Genomic DNA, 21,419 nt, shown 5'->3' with positions numbered 1-21,419 from the left:
TGCATGATGCATTATGGGAAACAGCGAGTGCACTAGGGACTTACAAATTTCACAAAACACACAGTCGTCACTACAAAATGCCAACTCACTATACAGCGATTAGTGAGTGATTTCAGACACGGCCTCTGTCTTCCTCTAACTCACTCTCTTGTTTTTCTCTTTGTGCTTATTTCAGGAGTGGGATCAGGTGTGAAGGTGTCGGGCAGCAAGCTGGTGATCATCTGCAATCTACTCAGATCTACTCACTCAACTTCAAAGGCTGGAATCCAATGTAACAGGCACAGCAGTTAGTCTCATTCCAGCTTTTACTTGGTTCATTGAAAGTATTTTTTCTCTGTCTTCCATCTTTCCTGCCTGACCTCTGCCTCTGCTCAACTCCTGCTAAGCTCAATTCATCTCTGAAAAGACTCAGAGGACTGAACTCTGCCCAGCTCTCTCCTGAGCGAGCTTTAACCCTTGGCTACTGGTCCTGCTGCTGGGTTCACACAAATCTGTCCTGATTAACAAGTACGTGCCTTTTTTGAGTTTCACAAGGCAATATGGATCATTTGTCTGTGTGTGTGTGTGTGTGTGTGTGTGGTTCTTAAAACTTGAATATGAACCATTATCAAAACTTATTAAACTAAAGTTGATTTACATTAGCTCACCTCACTCACATAAGCTCATCAGCTTTACACACAGCACATTATCTCAGTAAATTAACGTTTGCCAGGACACAATACTTTGCAACAGGAAAAAAAACGTTTTTCCATAAGTGCACATATAGTTCTTGTGATACTTTAGAAAAATATTGTTCCGACTTTCTCAGCAAATACTGCAAAGATGAAACACTTTTACAATAATAGTGTGATGTTTCTTCTAGAACACGTCATAAAGAAAAAAGTCATAATCCATCTCTACCAGGACAAAAAGTTGTGCCGATATAACATTCTCCTGTACTTTACTGCTTCATCATACTTTACACTTTATACACTATACTTTATTGTACTTTTTTGGGGTCAAACAACTGTAGAGAAGAGTATTGCGTGACGTTCTTCCTTGTTGGTAGTCATGAAACTTCTGTATTACGAGATATATTGATAAATAGGTCAAATAAGCCAAGAAACCACTGTAAATAATAAGTTTTGTTCACTTTCTTTCACCATTACAATAGCAAAGTCCACATGTCTCTACCAGACTTCTGACAAAAACAATGATCTGTAATTGACAGAAAGAATTGGGTCTGATTACCTAAGTCTGATTGATGAGAAGGAAATGAAAGAGACAGTTCAACATCAACCTCTAACTGTCAAACCTGTAGGGTACAATCATTTGTTCCATGAAAACAATGACACAGAATATTTCTCTCTCAGTCCATCCTCGATATCTCTCTCCCTTTATTGTCAAACCATATCTATACCTAAATTTCCCCTAACAAGCGTTCTGACACCATGTCTCTGTGTCATACTCTTTCTGTGTTTGGTAACCATGATACAACCATATACACCTGAAGCTTTGCACAGGAGGACTCTCAGTTGTATGATACTGGGAATGAAAAAGAAACAGATCAGGGTGTAAGGAAAGCTGCAGAAAGAGGAGAGCTGCAGATGTGACAGTATGGCAGATAAATTAGGTTGAGAGGGAGGAGAAGGGAGGGAGGAGGAGAGCAGAAATGGAGGTCGGAGTGGGGGAGGAAGTGAGGAGGGGGAAAGAGTTGAAGCGCAACATCATTACAATATTGTGTAGAACTCGGTGCAGTCAAAATGTATCAATGGACTGGAAAAAATGAAAGCATAAATATGTCAAGGAGCAGGTGTGGTGTGAACTTAGATCCTGAGAAGCAGCACAAGCTTCAAAACCAAGTGAGTTCACAGTTCCATAAAATCATATTTTAGTTTAAAAATATGCTGGCAGATATTTACTTGCTTTTATCAGAAGTTTTATGTTTTTTTCAGTTTCTAGTGTGTCATAAAAGTCCAAAGTCTGTGAAAATAGGAGCTCCAGGGACATATCGTGTTGTAGCAGAGATTTAAAAAAACAGTGCATGAGTAGAAAATGCATTTACTTATAAAGGTCAAAGGTTCCTAAGGGTAAAAAGCCAGTGTTGTGTGAAAACATGGGTTAAACCAAGAATGCATGATAAGTTTATCTTTTTCCACAGTTGGTTGAGGCAGAGATTTGCATCTTTCACCACTTTTGTGTGAAAATCTTCTCTCATGTTTGAAAGTGCAGTTTTAATTGATGAAAAAGACCTGACTATAATTACTTGGGTCAAAATTGAATTGTGATACCTAATGCATAAGCAATCAGTGCAAAGCTTGAACTTCTTTGCACTGCTAATACAAAACAGGTCCACCACCGCTCTCCTCCACTGATTGATTTTTCATTTGCCATGTTTTTACTTTGCTTTCACCATCAAATTAGTTATGGTATATTTGGATTTATAATGTATTCTCTCCATGTTTCAATGCTTTGTGGTTTTCCCTCCGATGAATTTGTCTTTTGAAAACTGTAATATGATAGTAAATGCTATAGTGCACCCTACAACTAAACTGTAGTCGGGTTTTATTTTTGGAGACATGGCGGATTATTGTTTTATTCTCGTATTGCCAGTTTGGCAAGTAGTAGCTATTTAATTGCTTATGCCCCAATTTCCCTTTGGTACTCTCCAATTTGCTTTGCTTTAGCCACGGTTGCATTGTTGTAGGTCTCTCTGAGTTGATTTATTCAAATCTTCTTTTTGTGCGCGTGTGATATCTCTTGTTTTGGGCTTATCGAACAGGATTCAGGAGGAGATGGATGGACAGGCTAAGTAGACAGAGTGTGCAGACAGACAACGGAACAACCACCAACCAAGAGATGGTAAGCTGCTTTTTGTTATGCATAAAAATCATTAGCAAGAAGAGGGAAAATGGTGCACGCACACACACACACGCACACACATTGATAGAGAGAAAGACTTAGATACAGAGCATGAAAAATGGCAGACTGCTTGCCTCACTGCTTTATAACCAGTTGAGCATCGAGAGGCTTACCGGCTCCAGCAGTGTTTCTCTCTCTCTGTTTTGTATCAAGTGATGTGTGTCTTGTATATACAGTTTTTAATAATTGTTGTACTTGCTCACTGGACTCACAAAACAATTAATATAATAATTATTAGATGACATAACAGCACCATGTTTGTATTATTCATTGTTTAGTGCTGAGAATTACATGGCAAAGTTGGGAAATAATAAAACCTGCAGCTACTGTTTATAATTCAGGGTCCTGCTAAAACAAATATGAGGTTATTCATGTCATTTTGTCATTTCTCTGGTATGATCCCCTGGGATCAGTAAAGTATTTCTGATTCGGATTCAATTTTCATGTTATTGGTTGATATCCCTCTAAAGGTCATGAGTGGATTTGTTTGGAGCCAATATGATGTGAACACATCAGAGAGGTGGGAGAGTATCCACACTTTATTTTCCTCTCAGTTGATTTTTTTTACTGGCTTCTACAATTTCATATCCTCAGTGAACTTCAATGACTGTTCTGTGAACTATAAGAAATTTAGGTAGAAAACTACTCAATCTTGTATTCTGTGGGAAAAGGAAAAATAAATCGTTCCTCCCTGTGCACACGCTGTCTTTGATTCAACTCTAATATTTTCCTTATGGTTGTGGCACGAGAACAAACAGAGGGAAAAGTGACCTCCGAACGGGGAGACCTGCAGAGAGCCAAGATTGTCAGTGGGCTGGAAAGATGATACGAGTTCTCGCTTTATAAATAATGGGATTCTACAACAGGGTGAAGCGCAGTTTTAGACTGAGCACGGTGCCCCAGCCACAAGCTGTCATCTCCACCATTATTAGACCAATTATAATGCTGAATGGAAAAGGAGAGATAGAAAGAACTGAGTGAAATTGAGAAAGACAGCGAGGATGGAAAACAAATGTGACACCTGTGGGAATTCATTTGCAAAAACTGCATAAATCACAAAGTCGTTTTCAAGACCTTAGACTTGTTATGGCAGGTAATATATGGCAACAAGGAGAAGAATCCCAAAATAGGAGTGAAGAGAAGTTCCTGACATGCAATTTAATGTTGTTACATTTCCTCCAAAACCCACTTCTTCTTCAGGACACAGCTACTTGCTGGTTTTTGAAACATGGCCCACTTATAGTCAGTCTTTGCGCGAGGGTTCCTCTTTTCATTCATACGGACACTATTTTCTTGATGACAGATAACAAAAAGAGAGAATACTGATATAAACACATTACAAGTATAAGTTTTTTCTGACCCACTTTTTTATCTCATTTGTTGAAATCTCCAAAACCATCAATAAATAAAGTCGTCTGAAGAAAAGCTGGTGTCTGTGGCCCTCAACCCAACCTTTCTCCAGGATGACCAGCCCAAGCTTTAACTTTGGAAGATGCTCATTGCTAGGAACCACTCTCACTAGTTGATGTCACCAACATCCCCTCTCACTTCAGGTATCACTTCCTGTCCTTGTGTGTCACCTGCAGCTTTTCTTGTCTGGTCAGCCCTAACATGTTACTCCTGTGTCTTATTGCCTCCTCTGCCTAGATTATTTTGTCTCAGTGGTTCCTTTCTGTTGCCCCTTTCTGTGTTCCAGCCTTGAGTTTAGTCTCTCTGGTGATAAGACTCTTGCCATAGTTTTTTGATGAAGCCTCTGCCTTATCCTCTTTGGAATTGTTTGCCTGTGTTTTGCCGACCACAGTAAAAACGATATATTTTGTGGTTCACCACCTGTTTCATTTGGTTTGACTTGCTCAGACAGCTGAAGCCTCATATTTGCTTTGGTTAATCTTTAAAATGCATTTAGAAGCCAATCAATTGCTTTACCAGAGCTGCGACTGTGCGATTCCCAGTCACTGAACTGAAACACGAGCAAATGGTTTGTTTCCCATAAACCCCAACTTTGTGTGCTGTCACTGTAACAAACACAAAACTCCTAATGTCACAGAATAACTACAGTTTAATGTAACTCTTGAACTTGCTGTGTCGGTTTATTGCAGTTTAACCTGTGACAATCAGTAGTAATCCGATGTTTCTTGGTGACATCTATAATTTAAAATGACTCTATTCACCTGCAGTGTCTTGTCTAAAGCTCTTTGATAAATTTGTCAAAGAAATATAATCCGCCCTCTGTTCAGTATACACCAAAACACTTGAACACATGGCTCAGCTTCCTCAACAGCTGTGATGTGTGTACTAGGATTCAGAGAAGACACACTTGTATAAAATCCCATTAATGAATGTACGTCATCACAAAAGTATATAAGAATGTGTTTAAATCAATGCGGTCGTGCTGGACCGTTCTAGTCCGCAGCCTTTTGTGTCACCACCATTGTGTTTATATTGAAGTCAGGGTTATCTGTTTACTTGATTTCAATCCAGACTAAACTCCATCTTCTCGAGTGACATCTGCCACAGCGTTTTTCTCTCTTTGCAAAGCAGCCAGACCGTCTTGAAAATAGGGGTCTCCTTCAAAGCCGAGAAAATCATTAATGGAGGTTAAGGCAGCCAAATCCTTTTAGCTTTGGAAAAAAACAAACCCAACTCTGAAATCAGGCACACTGTCACTCAATCACAAACCAATAACGAGGGTAAAAAGGTTTTTAAGTTGTACCTACCTTTTTTTAATCTGGACCTGGCTACTGCAGACATGTCCAGTCTGTGTGCAGCTTTATCAGCTCAGGGCGCAGTAAGGATCTGTATTGTTACCTCCACAAAGGAGGTTGGGTTTCATATGTGTTTGTTTGTTTATTTGTCTGTCATCCCACAAATCTTGGTGTCTGGGGGTGGATGTAGTATGAGTCAAGAGACCTTCAACTTTGGTGCAAATCTGGATGATGTTCTCCCTTACAAGATAGGGTGTTTTTTTCCCTTGGGGAATATTTTATCAATCTTGATGAAAAAAAAAAAATATTTATGGGACTGACATCGATGAGTGTGTACAGTTTGGTTTGGCGTGATTAAATCTAAGCGGACTGTCGGACCTATGTGCTCACCAGCATTTCTCATCTGCTCTTTTGGTTCATACCTGTATAGAGTTAATCTGAGTTGTTGTCTCATTTGTTGAGAACAATTGAATTGTTTTACAGAAGGTGAACAATATACAGCAAAGGTGAGGTGATAAAGTACAGGTATTCACCCCCCATTCATCACTCACAAATACATCTCATGCAGGTAAATGGCACAGTCTCTCATTCTCTCTCCTCTAATACCTTTCATTCCTACCTGCTTCACACTTGAACCTCTCTGTCGACCTATGCTGGTCCCACTCTTTCATCCTCTCCATCACACTTGGTTCGTTAACTATTGCTTTGTAGCTGTTTCTAATTCTTAACATCTTGGTTTTATTGTGCCCTTGGATGCATGATTGTTTTTTACATCTATGAATTAGATCTAATGAGACTGTGGCACATGGTCTAACTTGCACAGAATGGTCACTGCACCGGAGCTCTGATCAAACAATATTCTAAATGTTAAAATAGAGTTTTGACTCTTTGAAGTTCCTGTCTGATTAAATTTGAACTATCTGAGTAGTTTAAGAGAGATGTCAATTCACTGCCAATTCACATTGCTCCAAAAAAATTAATCAGTCTATCGCTATGTCACTGGCCTACAGAAACAGTTTGACATTTTAATACCCAGGTTCAACAAGGATGAATTATGTATTTGTCTGTGACATCCTCTTCTATGCTAATCATGCCTGTCTCAAGTTTGCCTGATACATTCTGACGAGTCAACTACACAGTGGTTTCAAATAGAAAGTTAAACTAATGAGATAGCTATCGTTGTGGGAATTCAGGAATATCACTTGACGAAATGCAGAGGGAGTTTGCTCAGCTGTCAAAAAGATGGTTTGATTGCCGTCTTGTGACCTATAAGTCAATTCAGATTCCTTCGGTTTCTGGTGATCTTGTTCTTTCACAGACGTAACCTCTCCCACAGCTGCAGTTTTCTTTTCAACGACGTCGTGGCGGCAGGGTGAAGCAGACGTCTAGCGGTGTTGAAAGAGGCCCGCTGGGATGCTTCAGGTGGGGCTGGTTGAGTTGACAGCATCCGTCTTGGTCGGGTTGGAAATCTCATCATCCAATCTTTGTAACCACTGGTGCAGAATCAAAGTCTTTCTCTCTCTCCACCACTTCACTAATGATATCTTTAGTTCTGTGTAAGACAGGCTTCACCACTGAGCCTTTATGTTGTCTCTGGTTCTTATAGAAGAGTAGCATGCCATTTCTTCCTGTAAGTACCAGATGTCAGGTGCGGTTGGAGCCGGTGACATGCCGTCAGTACAAACACGGCAATCAGTGCTTGAACAATTAAAGCTAAATATAGAAATCAATCAGTGATGTGGAAGCAATAGCGCCACTTACATCTTGTGATCTGTCCAATGAATTTGATATTGCTAGTTAGCATTCATCTTGTAAATAACTTCCCTCTAATGGATGCAGTAGGCTATTGTCATTAGTGCTTATGTCATTTTATGTGGCCCACTTGATAGAGGTGGGTTGTTAAAGGCTGGAAATGTCATGTAGAGGTGGGAGCAGAATTATTTGATGTTGGCACATGCACAATCCTGCGATCTTTAACGGGTAATAGGTATAGGTGTTCAAACTGCCCTCCACTAAGCTTTTCCTTTTAAAGCATGAAAATGGAGGATTCGTGCGTAAATAGCATTGTGATTCATCATCTCAAACCTGCACCCGCATGCTCACTAAACAAGTTATATAGGGACCTTTTAGTAATGTATATTTACAATTATCCCCCGAATGGATAAGTGCTACAGCGAATAAATGAGTGAATCAGATGGATTGCTATAAAATGTTGAGGTTGACATCTGTGGTTTGAGTGAAATGTCTTTTGCATGGATCGACATTGAACACAGAACACACAATAAGGCTCGATAACTGACTGACTGGTGGCAATGTATACCCAAGAGGTCCAGTACTTTGGTTTATGACCTGCAGCCTCTGCTGCACTTTCTGTTTAGTGCAACTAAATAATGTCAAACTAAGAAGGTAAACATTGAATAATAGATTTTATAATCAGCAATCGGCATGTCAACGCTGTCATTGTGAGCATGTTAGCTTGAGTGGGTTAGAATGTGGTCAGACTTTACTTCACAAGCCCCTGCAACAAATACTTTTTGAGAGCTGAGTATAAGAATATGAATCCAGCTGGTTCCCTTCCCTTATTCCCTTGCTCCTGTCCCGAATCTCATTTTAGCTGGTATTGCAGTTGGTGGAGACAGTCATGCATCATCTTTTGAGAGGGACTGAAATTAGAGTTGGGGTGGAGAGGTCACAGGAGAAGCCCTGTGTAACATCCGGACTGCAAGTTTCTGCATGAACTGACGTCTTCCAGGGAGCCGAACACCATCAACACAACCATACAGCTAATTAAGAAAAGATAGTGTATCGGTCCCAGTGAAATATTAAAAATTAACTAGACTGTGACTTGCAACATCTATCATTTGATAGACACTGTAATTAAGATAATGAAATTTAAATACATTAGCAGTTCTATTTAAAACATTGCTGCTGTGGAGCAGATTTAAAAAATGACAGTCTAATCTAATTCAGTGCAGAGGTTTTCTGCTTTGTCATCAATTGAGTCTCTTTGTGAACTGTGTAAAGTCAGTAACGGAACTATCAGACTTTGTTTTTATGTATAAATGTAATCATTTATATGTTAATTGCTAATAAGCCGGGTGCTTTTTGTGGTGAATCTGTACCCAATTCTGTGTCAACAGCTGTTGCAGTGATAAGGGAATCCAAAATGCTTCCGAGTCAGGAGACGTAGAGCTGTCAGACAACATATAATTTGTCTTGGCTGTGTTAGATTGAGTTGGGTACAGACTTTGTCTATCTGTCTTTATCTTGTCTTCCTCTCATGCTCCTCCTCTCCTCTGCCTGTCAGCTGCCTGAGCAAGAGAATCAAAAAGTATAATCCGAGTTTGGGCTGAAATGGGCAGAGAGGGAGAGAGAGGGTGTTGGGTGGTTGTAGTTCACACCAGGTGATCATTACCCCTTTTGCTAAAGTCTGCCGACCTGAGGGAACAGTTCATTGTTATAAAATCCTTGTGCCACACGCAGAGTAATTCCATGTCCCCCCCAAAAAACATTGCCTCCATATGCCTTAAGGATAGTGACCGCTACGGAGAAATTGAATCCAGCGTTTGTGACCGATCGCTCTTTCATTGTTGCCTGAAAATAGGTGCTGCTGATATCAGAGTCAGTCAATACCGTTCCCCTTGGGAGGGCATCAGAAATAGTACAAGCAAAATAATGAGTGGAGGTCTTTTAAAAAATGAGGCTTTCACCTTTCTTTTCCTTGGTTTGTGTTACAGGGCAGAAGTTTGGAGAGAAAGCGAGAGAGATGAGGGGGAGAAGGAAACAGGAGAGAACAATAGGCGATGCACAACATGAGGTAGCAAGGGCGTATGTGCTTCCTCTACCCCTTTGCAATGAGACTTCGCAAAGTGTAATACATATCTCCTTAGGGTACTCTTGGACCCTTGGGGGGAAACAATCAAATTTCACATGCACATGCTCCTATAAACACAACTTCTATAATTAACATCCATCGATGCAGGGTAAGGTAGGATGTGGAAGTGTAGCTGCAGAGGGTTTGAGGCATAAACAACTGGGATCTTGTTCTCTAATTGATGTGCACAGGGAAATGCAAAACAACAAGTAGATTAAAAATATTTACTGAATATATCACTTACTATGAGATCAATATTTCACAAATATTTACTGAATATATCACTAACTGTGAGATCAATACTTCACAAATATTTACTGAATATATCACTTACTTTAAGATCAATATTTCTACATAATCAATTATTTGACACAGATTTTGACACAGACAGGAAAGATGTGGTGCACTCCACTGTACACAGGCTAAACCAATGGTGTTCAGATGAACGGTTTTACCAAAATTTCTTTCTACCGTGTAGAAAATGATTCTTTGTAGCCCTGGGCTAATCAACCTCAGAATTTATTTTGGCATAATAAATCTTCAAGAAACACTTTTATTACAGAGGCCAAAGGATCAGGAGAAATGGCTTTTACCCATCTTTGAATGTTACTTTGAATTTTAAATGTGGCACCTACAACAAAATCTATCCCGCTTCACTGAATTCCAATTTAATTTGTTAAATGTCTTCACTAAACATTCCCATTAGCTGTGGAACTCTCTCAATATAAAAATATAACTCAACTCTTGATTGATTCATTGATTTGGGTACAGTTCAGGGGGAAAATAGACTTGTATCAAGAAATATATATTTATATATATATATATAAAAATTCAATCCTCCATCACAGTAGGACTTGGCCTTTAAAATAAAAGACAATATGTTTTAGATATTTAGGATATTTATGTCAATGGTTCTTTTGCCTCATTCATCCATTTGAAACATATATATAATTATAAATATATATTTATAGATATTATATAGAAACTGTTCTCAATCTAGCAACAAACTCACTTGAAAGAGTTTGTACCTATTCAGATATGAGATCATTTCTCCTCTTGCCACTTTTAAGATTAAACGTTTTCTTGCCTGTTAATCAATGCATGAGTTGTGTTTATGAATCACACACCTTAAATATCAATCTGACAACTTTGAGCATTCCATTTGTTTGGCCCTCTTGCATGATCGGATCTTCAGGTGCTTAAAGAATGTCATGAACTTGAATGTTCACTTCACATGGAGATGAAAAGTAGCAACGTGTTGTTTGGTGCACTAGACATACAGACATTTGATTCTGCACAGGATCTGTTCCTCATCAATTTCCACATGAAATGGAAAGCTTTAGTTTGCCTTTATTATACTAACAAGAAATTAGCCAATATTTATTCTGCTGTGAACCCTCTGTGTGCTTGATGCAAAAATCAAATAGAGAGTCCTGTCCACCCTTTTTGGACGTGTCCACTAATTTAATAAGTACTGGAGAGATATAAATAAGAGAGAAGTTTTGTTGACAAATATAGTGGAGCAGCAATACATGTACTGATAATACAATATATACATCCACAGTATTTAACATGTACAGTTTGCATCAGCCAATCTGGTGAATAATCCATGTGGATTTTAAATGGGTCTAAATGTATTATCTCTTACGCAGAAATCTATAACCAAAACTATAATTTCAATGTTTCGATCCTTACCATGAGAACAATGAACATGGAAGAGAGTAAGATCTATCGCCAGCAGAGATCATGCACTGGACCCGAGTGATGCAGCTCATATTGCATAACGTATTCAGAGAGGATAATGGGGATAATAAAATGTACATGAGCTGTTAATGTGGCGACAGAGACTTATTTACAGTCGCAATCAGCTCAAATGAAAGCACCGAGAATCCCGACGCATTAAACGAATCCTCTACTGCGATGCGCCCAAAACAATTTCTCACATGAGTGGCCACACTTGCTTGTTCTGCAATCTGATTATGTCGACTCTCGGTCAGAGGAGAGACAAGAGCCCGCCTCTGTCTTCTTGCCATATTCTCTCTCTCTCTCTCTCTTGTTTTTTAAGCAATCCATTCACTTTCAGCTATAATGTAACAGTCATCTGTAAGGATGATTGTAAAATCTCGACATGCATGTTTATGGCATCCATTATCTGTGAAAATATTGCCACTGCCATCAGCGCTATCTAAACATGCATATAAACACCTTAAAATGGTGGTAATGGAGTAATTCAAATATGTGTCCATTTAAAGATTGAATATTTACACAGGGTCCAACACATACTGCCTAAAGAAAGAGATTCAGACTTCAACTTTACAAGTGGGACTAACAAATGTGACCAAAATCTTAAATTAGCCTTTGAACTGGTGATGAAATTATGCATATAAGGATGATGACAGCATGAATCATACCCCTATGGCTTTAATACGACTGTGGAGAGTCAATTCTGAAAACGACAAAGAGCAAAATTAGAGATGTGAGTGATTCTTTTATAAAATAGGAAGGAAATAATTGCTCATCAAAGGCCTATGATTAAAATATAATTGCTAAATTTGGAATTCAGATCCAATCCAACCCAATTTTTGACACATGGACATATTTATTTAAATTCTCGTTTTCCCAGGAAGCTTTTTATCTTCTTTTTCTGCTTCACACACAGAGCTTCTCAGTTAAAATGATCAACATGTGACATGTGAAGACCATTTGAAAAATGTGAACTCGTCCCTGACTTCACCACACCACTTTTTTCTTTACACGGTGTTTAATGCATGGTAACCCTTTCTATTAGTCACACTAAGTAGCAGGTAATTGCAAGTTAAACACGGAATAAAGATATGTAATTTACCAAATAATTAAAGCCATTACACTAGGCAGGAAAACACTTAGCACATGGTGATTTAGTTAAAACACTAATTGTGACTCATCAGTTCAAGTAATTGCACTGCAGGATTAGTGTAAAAATATAAATCTCATGCTTTCCAGGTTTTTTTATACTACAGCATTTTGTGCAGATAACATCTTTTGATTATTCAGGAAATTGTTCAACCTATTTTTCCAACTTGGTCAAATTTTTTAGGCAGTGCACAGACGTCGATTCACACGATTTTGATTGGGTTCATTTCAGTATAATGTTGGAAGTGAAGTAACTCTTGTTTTGTCTATGTGTTATAAAGGATTTGCATGATTAATATTTAAGTCTGTTTCATCTCTTTGAATTGTGTTGGAATTCGAGGTCCCAAGGTTTATCGTCTGGAGTTTATTTTCGGGTTATTCTCAGGTGTCTGAAAACCTCATTATTGTGACGTTTTACAAAAGCCCACACAAACACACGTATAAACAATACAAAGAAACACTACAAAAGCAGAGTGTTATTTCAGACTGATGCAACTCACATCAAACATCATGTTTACTTTTCAACGCCGAGGTGCTCGGCTCCAGACCAGTGACAGGCAGCCTAACAACTACTAAACAACTCCCACTCACACACACTCAGCCTCTATCACTCGACATTACACACCCACACTGTGCTCCACAAGCTCCAACTAGAGTCTATTCTGGTGATCATAATTATTTGATGACAGAGCTTCTGGTTTCTCAACCAATCCTTTTGTACATACGATCTAGCTGTGAATAATTCAGCACGGGGAGCTGGAAAGGTGGGTCCCTCGAAACAGCAGGTACAGTCAAACCCAGGAGGCAGGACACACGAGGAGAAAGCTGCATCGTCTGCCCCACGCCTCACAAACAGTCAGGAGAACTATATCAATCCGTCCATCTTTACGTCGTTTCATCACGTTAGGCACCACGGTGTCCACCTGATGTTAGTCCGACTAATGTAAGGCACTTCTTGGATGGACTGACGCTCTCTGGATCTGTCCACCTCTCAGTCAGCCACTATGGAGGAACTCCAGAGAAAATTGAACCAGCGCTATGAAGGCACCAAGCCCAGAAAGGTGAGTTATTTATGGGACAACTCTCAATTCTGTTGGTTTTGAAGTACTTTGAGTGGAAGACATATTGAGGTCATTTTCAGATACTGAGCGTTGTGCAGAGATATTTTTATACATTTGTTCCATTATCAGTAGCAGATAAGCTTTGAGGGAATGAAACAGGGTTTCAGCTTGCATGTTGACTTGCTGCTAATGTGTGTGTGCTTCCCTCTGATCAAACAAGACTCTTTTTCTACTCAATTGCATAACGTGCAAGCAAAGAAATTGAAGATTTTTGAGTCCGACGGTAGGTAACCTGTCAGTGCATCTTTCCATCTCAAACCACAGGTGAGATTCAAGCTGGCGTCGTCCTACAGCGGTCGGGTGCTGAAGCATGTGTATGAGGATGGACAAGAGCTGGACAGTCCAGAGGAGAAATACCCACACAGCTTCGTCCACAGGAAGATCCCACCCAGCCACCTGGAGATGGAGCAGCTCTGTGGGTTTGAGGACGCTCAGGGGGACCAGCACGGTGGGTTTTTATCACGGTGTGATGCACTGCACTGTACTGTGTGCAACTTTACGTGCATGAGGTTTGTTTGTCTGTTTAAGCAGTAAGCTGTTACCAGGAAGAGACCAAGATGTGTATATTCGATTTGAACCAGTACTCCAGCATATACCGTGGAGTGATTTGCATGAAACAATTTTGCCATGTTTGCCTTAACATGTTTATTGCTGTCCTTGGATTGAAATATCTGTGCATCTTGTGGTTGCACATGGGTTTTTTGTGTTTTTGCGAGCACACTCACAGTGCTTCATCTTTTAATACCATATGTGTCAGCAATCTGGTGGTTACCAATACAAGGCTACAGCAGCAGTTATAATATTTCCAGTATTTATTCTGCTGCAGTGGGGTTAGAATTCGGGTAAAGGAACCAGTTGAGTTTATTAGTTTGTCCCTAAATCAATCATTTGTGCTGCAGAAAGCATGACAACACAAAAAATCTGAGAAGCATACAACATTTCCATCGAAGAGTAAGTACTCACCATAACCGGGACCTTGTCATACAACAGATTTGGAAAATGTTTTTTTTCATGCTTCTACCTTAATGTACTACTTAAAACACAAGTGGAATTGGAGGACTGTGCAGTGGAAATAGTTTGATGTTTTGGGTGAAAGTAAATCTGAAACTAATTCTGTTAAATGCTTAGCTTAGAGGTAGTCAGGCTCTGCCAAAACTAAATATCCATGCTACATCTAGTTCATCTACCCACAAAAGAAATGGGAAAATGACAGTTATCCATTTCATAACTCCGTTGTTGAACTACTTATTGGCCGGAAGCTGTAACTGTTTCCTCGCAAAAGGATCCCTGCAATTAAATTTGTTGTTCGGTCTATCAAAATTTATTTTATTATATACATTGGCAAACTTGCTAACTAATGATTGGTCCAAAACAAAAAAGCACATCTGTGTGTTGTATACGTGCTTGAGTCTCAAAGTTCTCAATCTGTCCTGACATGTTTCATTGTGTACCAGGCGACTATCCTCCAACAGGGCTCATTGCCCAGAGAATAAATGTGTACCGAGGAGTGGGAGGCTACAAGCCGACTGTTGGCCTGATGGAGGAAGCGGGGGGAGATGCAAAAGTAAGTAAAACTTCTTAGCTCAAGTCTTGAATTTTGGTATCAAGGTGAGAGTCGGATTAGATTTCCCATTTGCAGTGTCAGTTTTGTCTGCCCTAATGTCAAACGTCTCTCTTAATTGTCTGGATCCAATCTCCGGTGCACTTTAAATGACCTAGAATGAAAAATAATGAGATTTTTTAGAGTTTTAATTAAGGTGTCCAGGGTGGCAATGGTTTACTTTACAATGATCTTTAAGACAGCATTAGCATCTCAGTGGTACTTGGGGAGCACAGAGAGGAGTCACGGTTATCGTTTGGGGATAAAAGAGAGCAGCTAACCTTTCCCATGGATTTCTTATCTTTTAAAAAGAGAAAAGCTCTTCATTTTGGACTCCTGTGGTCGATATGTGATGCCTGCGCCTTGTCTGTGAACATCCCGTCAGCTGCAGATCCTCATCAACTCATAGATTTGGATCTGTTTTACAAAAGGCTGATGTGCAAGAAATAAACATGCATACAGTTTGAGCACAAACAGACACAGATAATTCAGAGTCACACTTTACTTCTATGTGAAACCCTTCGAATGATATATTACATGATAACTATATAGTATCTCTTTGCATACTTGCATTGTGGGAAGTAAAATAAGAAAGAGTGACAGCTCTTTATACTTGACAGAACAGCATATGCTGAAAATTCAAAGAAACACAGCACGTATACTATCATCAGCAAACACAAAGACATATAATGATGAATCATACGTAGATGGATCAGAACAGGGCTTAAACAGACAATGACAATCCTTGGCTAATTATTTTAGAATATAGGACAAGATGGTCCTTTGTACATTCACCATCTTGTCCTGTATGACAGCAAGCAGCACCAATTCTACATTTAAAGTGGAACAACTACAGCGGCAAACTTATTCATCCGACAGGAAGAAGCCTGCTTTTACTGAGCTGTTGAGGCAGCGACTTCTTAATGACAGGATAAGAGGGAGGTCAGGTACATTGGCTGCTGGCCTGGTGTCAGTTTCGCAACGGAGGTCACATTTATCAGCGGAAGACAGCGATCTGGATGTAGTTTATGCTTGTAGGGCATTATTTAAAAGATGGTGCAGTGGTCTGAGAGGTGCAGTCTGTACTGTACATGGTCTAATGAGTTTTCTGTCTGTTTTATGATAAGAGATTAAAAAGAGAAAAAACAGCTCTTTATCAGGTTTTTGATTTGGATTTTATGTTTGAAATTAACTCATCATCCTGTAAAACAAATGTATGATTTGTGACCACAAAGCATTGGATTTAGTTCAAGAAGCATCAACTGATAATGAATATTTAATGATAACCTTTACTGATATTGTATAATAATATTATCTTGTAATTTGATATTCAAGGCTTTCTATTATATTCTTGTGAAAAAAGTTACCATTAAAATGCATTTTTCATCATTTAGTTTTTCCAATATCAAACATGTTTTCTCCCACTCGATAACCATACATGAGGAAATGTGTGTGTTTTCAAATTTCTCCACCATCCCCTCTCACCCATACATACAGATTTGCAAGAATTCATTTTCATATGCGCCACATAAATATAAACTTTTAATATAAAATGATCTCTGACATTTTCCATTTCCTTCAGTCCCAAGTGTTGGACTTTGGGAAGATCATCATCTACACCAGCAATCTGCGCATCATCAGAGCGCCACCGAGGACCCCTGATGCACTGCGACAGCAGATAGAACCCTGTGTGGACATGGAGGGAAACCCAAAGGCCAGGGAGAGGGCGAGCAGGAGGAGGGCCAAAGCTCCTCGTGGAGGGGACGGGGAGGAAATGGAGGAGAGACAGATCAGCCACACAGAGACCAAGGTAATGGTCCTTAGCCAAATTATTCTCAGCCGTGTGGTAAGGCTTTTATCACCCCACTCTCTTTCTTTGCGTATCCACTTTATCTTTGAGAGAATAAGAGCTGCATCGTCTGTGCAGCTGTATTCGTAATTCAAATCTGTTCACACTCATCCCACAATCTCCTCCGTGTTTCCTTGAAACTGCCACCTTATTTGTACTCCCATTATTTCCTTCTCCTTGCGGCCCCCTCCTGCCGCAGCAACCATTGTCCTAGTGTTATCTATCAACTGTGAACAGATACTGATGAGTCCACAGTTTTACTCTGCCCTTGCAGCATTTGCCTGCCACTTACCAGCCCACAAGGATCCCCTCCCTCGTTCCTCCTTGGATGATTACTGCTCTCCCCCTCGTCTTTACTCCCCTCCATCCTTCTCTCACCTTTTCTTGTTATTTTCTCATTTTCTCTGCCACAAGGAAAAAAAAAGTTAATCCTCAGCTTTTTGTCCATCACTTGGCAATCTTTCTCTCTTTTTCTCCTTGGTAGTACATTTTTTCATTGTCTCTATTTGTTATAACAGATTTAGATTTGTATACAAATTTAACTATCAACACCTGGCCATCAACTTAAACTACTGTAGGTTTAGATGCACTGGAACTGCAAAGCCGCTTTCAGACATGCATCAAACTCTGGATATTTTCAGGAGGAATTGTATATGAAAAGGCAAATGTCAGAGTCAGTTGGTCCAGATATTTTCCGAAGACTTTTCCTGCTAGCTCTGGAGGCCATGTGAGAATACGAGCAGGGAAATTTGCGGAGAAGTCACAGCGCAGTATTTGGCTGGTCAATGCAAACAAAAAGAATACAAAAATCTCAGGATGGAAAAGAGGAGCCATACACGATGAAGAGGGCTGACCCGGTGTTGATGTGCTGTCAACAAAAACATGTGATCTTTGCAGTGGAATTTAAACCTAATGTCCAGACTCCTGCGTGGCATCCCTCGCCTGAATAATTCAGATTTATCCTGTTGCATCTGATCTGGAAAAGCTCCTGCTTCTTTGTCCTGTGCTTCACTTAGTCTGTTTTAATTAATTAATAACAACTCTTCAATTCTGTAAAATAGTTCTTACATAAGATTATCACAGCCTCTTCTCCTGTAACACTATCACATGCATCGCTAAGCTGTCCATCTCTGTCCTCTACTTTCAGGAAGTTACTCAGAAAAATCCACAGACCTCACTGCACAAAGTGTCACTGGGATTGACTTTACACTGAGTTGTTTTCAATGCAGTTTGTAGAGATTTAAACATGACCTGGTTGCACATCTTCTGCTGTGTGGTCAATAACTCACAGGCAGCTGCTCATTATTGTAAATTTTAGCAGTAATGATTAGCTGGCTGTAGAAATGACCAGCTGGTTGTACAATATCCTGGAACATAGCTACTTACCACAGGCGTTTAAGAAGAAATAGTATTTAAGGAAAAAGCTTTTGGTGGATAAGGTTGTTTAGTATTTTGCAGCAGAAGTATTTATATTAGATACAGTAGCTGTGTTAACATCGGTTATTTATGAACTGGTTTAAGATTCTCAGTGTAGAATTGGTTGCACTGAAAAAAACTATATACTTAAATATAAAACTGTGGTTTATTATAAAAACACAGAAGTCAAAAAGTCAACATCTGTGACTCAACTTTTAAAAGCCAATGAGAATCGAGTATTCAGCTGTGTGACAGTGACATTTTAGTCATGCAGCATCTGTGTAAATTTGGGTGACACAAAACTTTACGCCCAACTTTGAGTTTCAGCTCAATCTCAATCCTTACATCCCTCACCCATCCCCACATCTGGCTCCCTACCCTAACCTCATAGTCCCCCCGCCCCCCACCCCTCCTTTTCCTCTAACGCTTTTCTTCTTTCTCCAGGAGGCTGACAGCTGCCAGCATTGTGGCGGCTCGGGCTGCGCTCCCTGCTCCCTGTGTCACGGCAGCAAGCTGTCTATGCTGGCAAACCGCTTCAATGAGTCCATCAGTGATCTGCGTTGCCAAGCCTGCTACCCCCATGGTCTGGAGAGGTGCCAGTCCTGTTCCGGCAAATAGCACCGTTTGGCTGACACCCACATGTGTGAGAGAGTGAGTGAATGAGTGAGTGAAATATTTGCTCTAATCCAAAATGTTCTTGGTGGGGTGTTTTCGATGCACTACTAGGAAACATAAGCCATCACTGGAAAAAATGGGGAATTGTGCATTGGGCACAAAATCATAAATTACAATTACTGTCCGCAGTGAAAAACGGCTTGGGATAACACAAACACATAATCACTCTTTTGTTGTCACATTATTTTGCATCTGCAGCCTCCTTCCTGATAAAACCTGGCTCCACAACAGAGTTATCATTCTAATTAAAACGACGCAAACATTTCACGTTTTACTTTTTTTTTCCTGCAGTGCTGTTTCTCTCGCCCCCCTTTCATTCACCAGAAAGAATACATTTATTATTCATCACAACACTGCATGACATTTTCTTTAGAGAGAAAAAACAGACGGCAAATAAAACTGGAGCAAATGGTGTTTAAGATGTAAAAGAATATACAAATAGATTGAGAGATAAGCGACACAAAAGATGATAGTTTCATAAATGGTCATGACATAAAAAGGGAGTTATGATGAAAATGTCACACAGTGATGGGAAGAAGCACCACTGCTCCGAGGAAGGTTATACAAAAGAGCTAAAGCTGATAAGGACATTTAATGGAGAGAAGTTAGAATTCTTTAAAAAAAAAAAAGCTCATTGCAAGCCTATACCGAATAAATGTTTGATTTTCAAAGGAGGATCCTTTTATTGTGTAATAATTACAGATGAGATAGAGATAAGAAATATGACAGAACTGTTATTTAAATGGAAGCAAACCTCTCGACCAACTCAGGAGGTGAAATGAAGATGTGATTGTGATGATGTTTTATTTTTATTAAAAGTCTCATTCTCAGGTTTTTGTCACTTCAACTTGTTTTAAAACTTTATTCACACAGTTTTGGTATATGAACAAAATAAAACCTAATTAATTTACAATGTTTCTTAATTTACTGTGTCTAAAAAGTCTTTAATGCCAAATGTTTCCTATTTCAAATTGGTTTATTAACAAAATCGGCTAACACCCCATAATATTCAAAAAGACTGATATAATGTGATTAGTAAGACTCACAGATGATCGTCTACGTTTTTCATTCAGCATTCATAAGTTTGATGCATTTACGTAAAGATCAAAGCCATGACAGCTCTCCAAAAAGAAGCCACATCATCTTGATTGCCCCCTGGTGGCTGGCAGCAGTACAGACATAAATGTATCATTAATATCAAGCACAACATGCATTTCAAATCGTTCCAACTGGTGGTTATTTTGTTCAGCTGCAGCTCCACAGTCACTACTGTGCAGACTCTGGCAGGTTACGTCACAAATATCCAGGATTGTTGGCTTAATTTTTTGTAAGATGGGGGGAGGTATAGTTGTCCTCTTTATATACAGTCCATGGTTACTACTATCATACCAAAGGCATCTGATGTTTAGGGCTGTAATCTCAGCAGCATTATAATTCAACAGGCAACGTCTCTGACTCACGTGTGAAAGTCACTGCTCATAAGTTTGATCTGTTTTCACAGTGGGTTAGTTCTGTTTGTCTGTTCCCCGTGTAGAAACTAAATGAAACGTAACCATAAAGACAAAGGCAACACATTTTAATTCTTTCTCATTACATCTCAGACATTAAACATCAAATCAGCTGCGATCAACCACAATATTTGGCATCGAGATGAATTCATGGAAATGGGAAATAACAAAATTAAATACCGCTTCAATAGCAAAAGATTTAATAAGTTTTCACACTGCTGTTGTCATGTTGTCATGACCTTCAGGCAATTATACATTTTGTCTAAACTAACCTATCATCAGTTACACAAATGGTCCAAGTAGCTGAAGCTGTATTATGTTTTTGTTATTGCATGCTCTTCCAATATGGAAAAATAAAAAAATATGCCTACCTGCTCTTCAATCAGATATCAACTGCACTGAGCTGTAGGATATTTCATGGTGTTTGCTGAAATGGCTTTTTTTGGTCAATATCCTTATGCTTCGAGGCAAAGAAGATCAATCAATATCAGTGTTAGCAGCCCGGGTGCATTGACCACATCCTCTGAGATGTCAGTGGCCTAAACTCAAACCAGAGCAGGCACCTAATACCATTACTATTACCACTATCCCTGCCCCTATACTCCCATCTTTGTACTGGCCTTCCCATTAGATTTTGTCTTATTATGTTAGCTTCACACACAGTTAAAGAGCCAACTATATGGCTTAACAGCAGCCTGATCTAAAAGCCCCATCAGCAATCAAACACTTGTAATTTCTGGGATGACAGGAGAAGCCTGAAACTCCAGGCTCCTTCTTTTTTCCCCTCCACACTCTCCCCCTCTCTGTATTTCTGACTGTGCTGCTTAAAAAATCTGCCACACATGCCAAAGTTAAAACTCTGTCACTTCAGCTCCCCC

General features: G+C 39.5%; 1 protein-coding gene across 3 annotated transcripts; it reads left to right on the top strand.

The window, feature by feature from the left end:
- Positions 1–231: 231 nt before the first annotated feature.
- Positions 232–19,946, top strand: LOC109635756 (glutaredoxin domain-containing cysteine-rich protein 2). 3 transcript variants are annotated; one of them, XM_069510195.1, is made up of 8 exons: positions 233–507; positions 2,762–2,841; positions 4,313–4,454; positions 13,368–13,433; positions 13,758–13,941; positions 14,948–15,057; positions 16,676–16,903; positions 18,803–19,946. In XM_069510195.1, exons 4-8 carry the CDS (start codon positions 13,377–13,379, stop codon positions 18,974–18,976), a joined length of 753 nt encoding a protein of 250 aa, XP_069366296.1. In that variant the 5' UTR covers positions 233–507; positions 2,762–2,841; positions 4,313–4,454; positions 13,368–13,376; the 3' UTR covers positions 18,977–19,946. The 3 variants fall into 3 exon arrangements, with proteins under 3 accessions (XP_019952675.1, XP_069366296.1, XP_019952674.1); XM_020097115.2 differs by lacking the exon at positions 4,313–4,454 and having other exon boundaries at positions 268–286; positions 387–507; XM_020097116.2 differs by lacking the exons at positions 4,313–4,454; positions 13,368–13,433 and having other exon boundaries at positions 232–507.
- Positions 19,947–21,419: the final 1,473 nt, after the last annotated feature.

The sequence above is a fragment of the Paralichthys olivaceus genome, chromosome 15, assembly GCF_024713975.1.
Source record: "Paralichthys olivaceus isolate ysfri-2021 chromosome 15, ASM2471397v2, whole genome shotgun sequence".
Lineage (NCBI taxonomy): Eukaryota > Metazoa > Chordata > Actinopteri > Pleuronectiformes > Paralichthyidae > Paralichthys > Paralichthys olivaceus.
The sequence above is the reverse complement of the archived record's forward strand: the minus strand, read 5'-3'. Positions and strand labels throughout refer to the sequence as shown.

Coding starts and splice junctions, on each gene's coding strand:
- LOC109635756 (XM_020097115.2), top strand. CDS start 2,779: ATGGACAGGCTAAGTAGACAGAGTGTGCAGACAGACAACGGAACAACC. Junction 15,058..16,675: donor AAGCGGGGGGAGATGCAAAA/GTAAGTAAAACT, acceptor CATTTCCTTCAG/TCCCAAGTGTTGGACTTTGG. Junction 16,904..18,802: donor TCAGCCACACAGAGACCAAG/GTAATGGTCCTT, acceptor TTCTTTCTCCAG/GAGGCTGACAGCTGCCAGCA.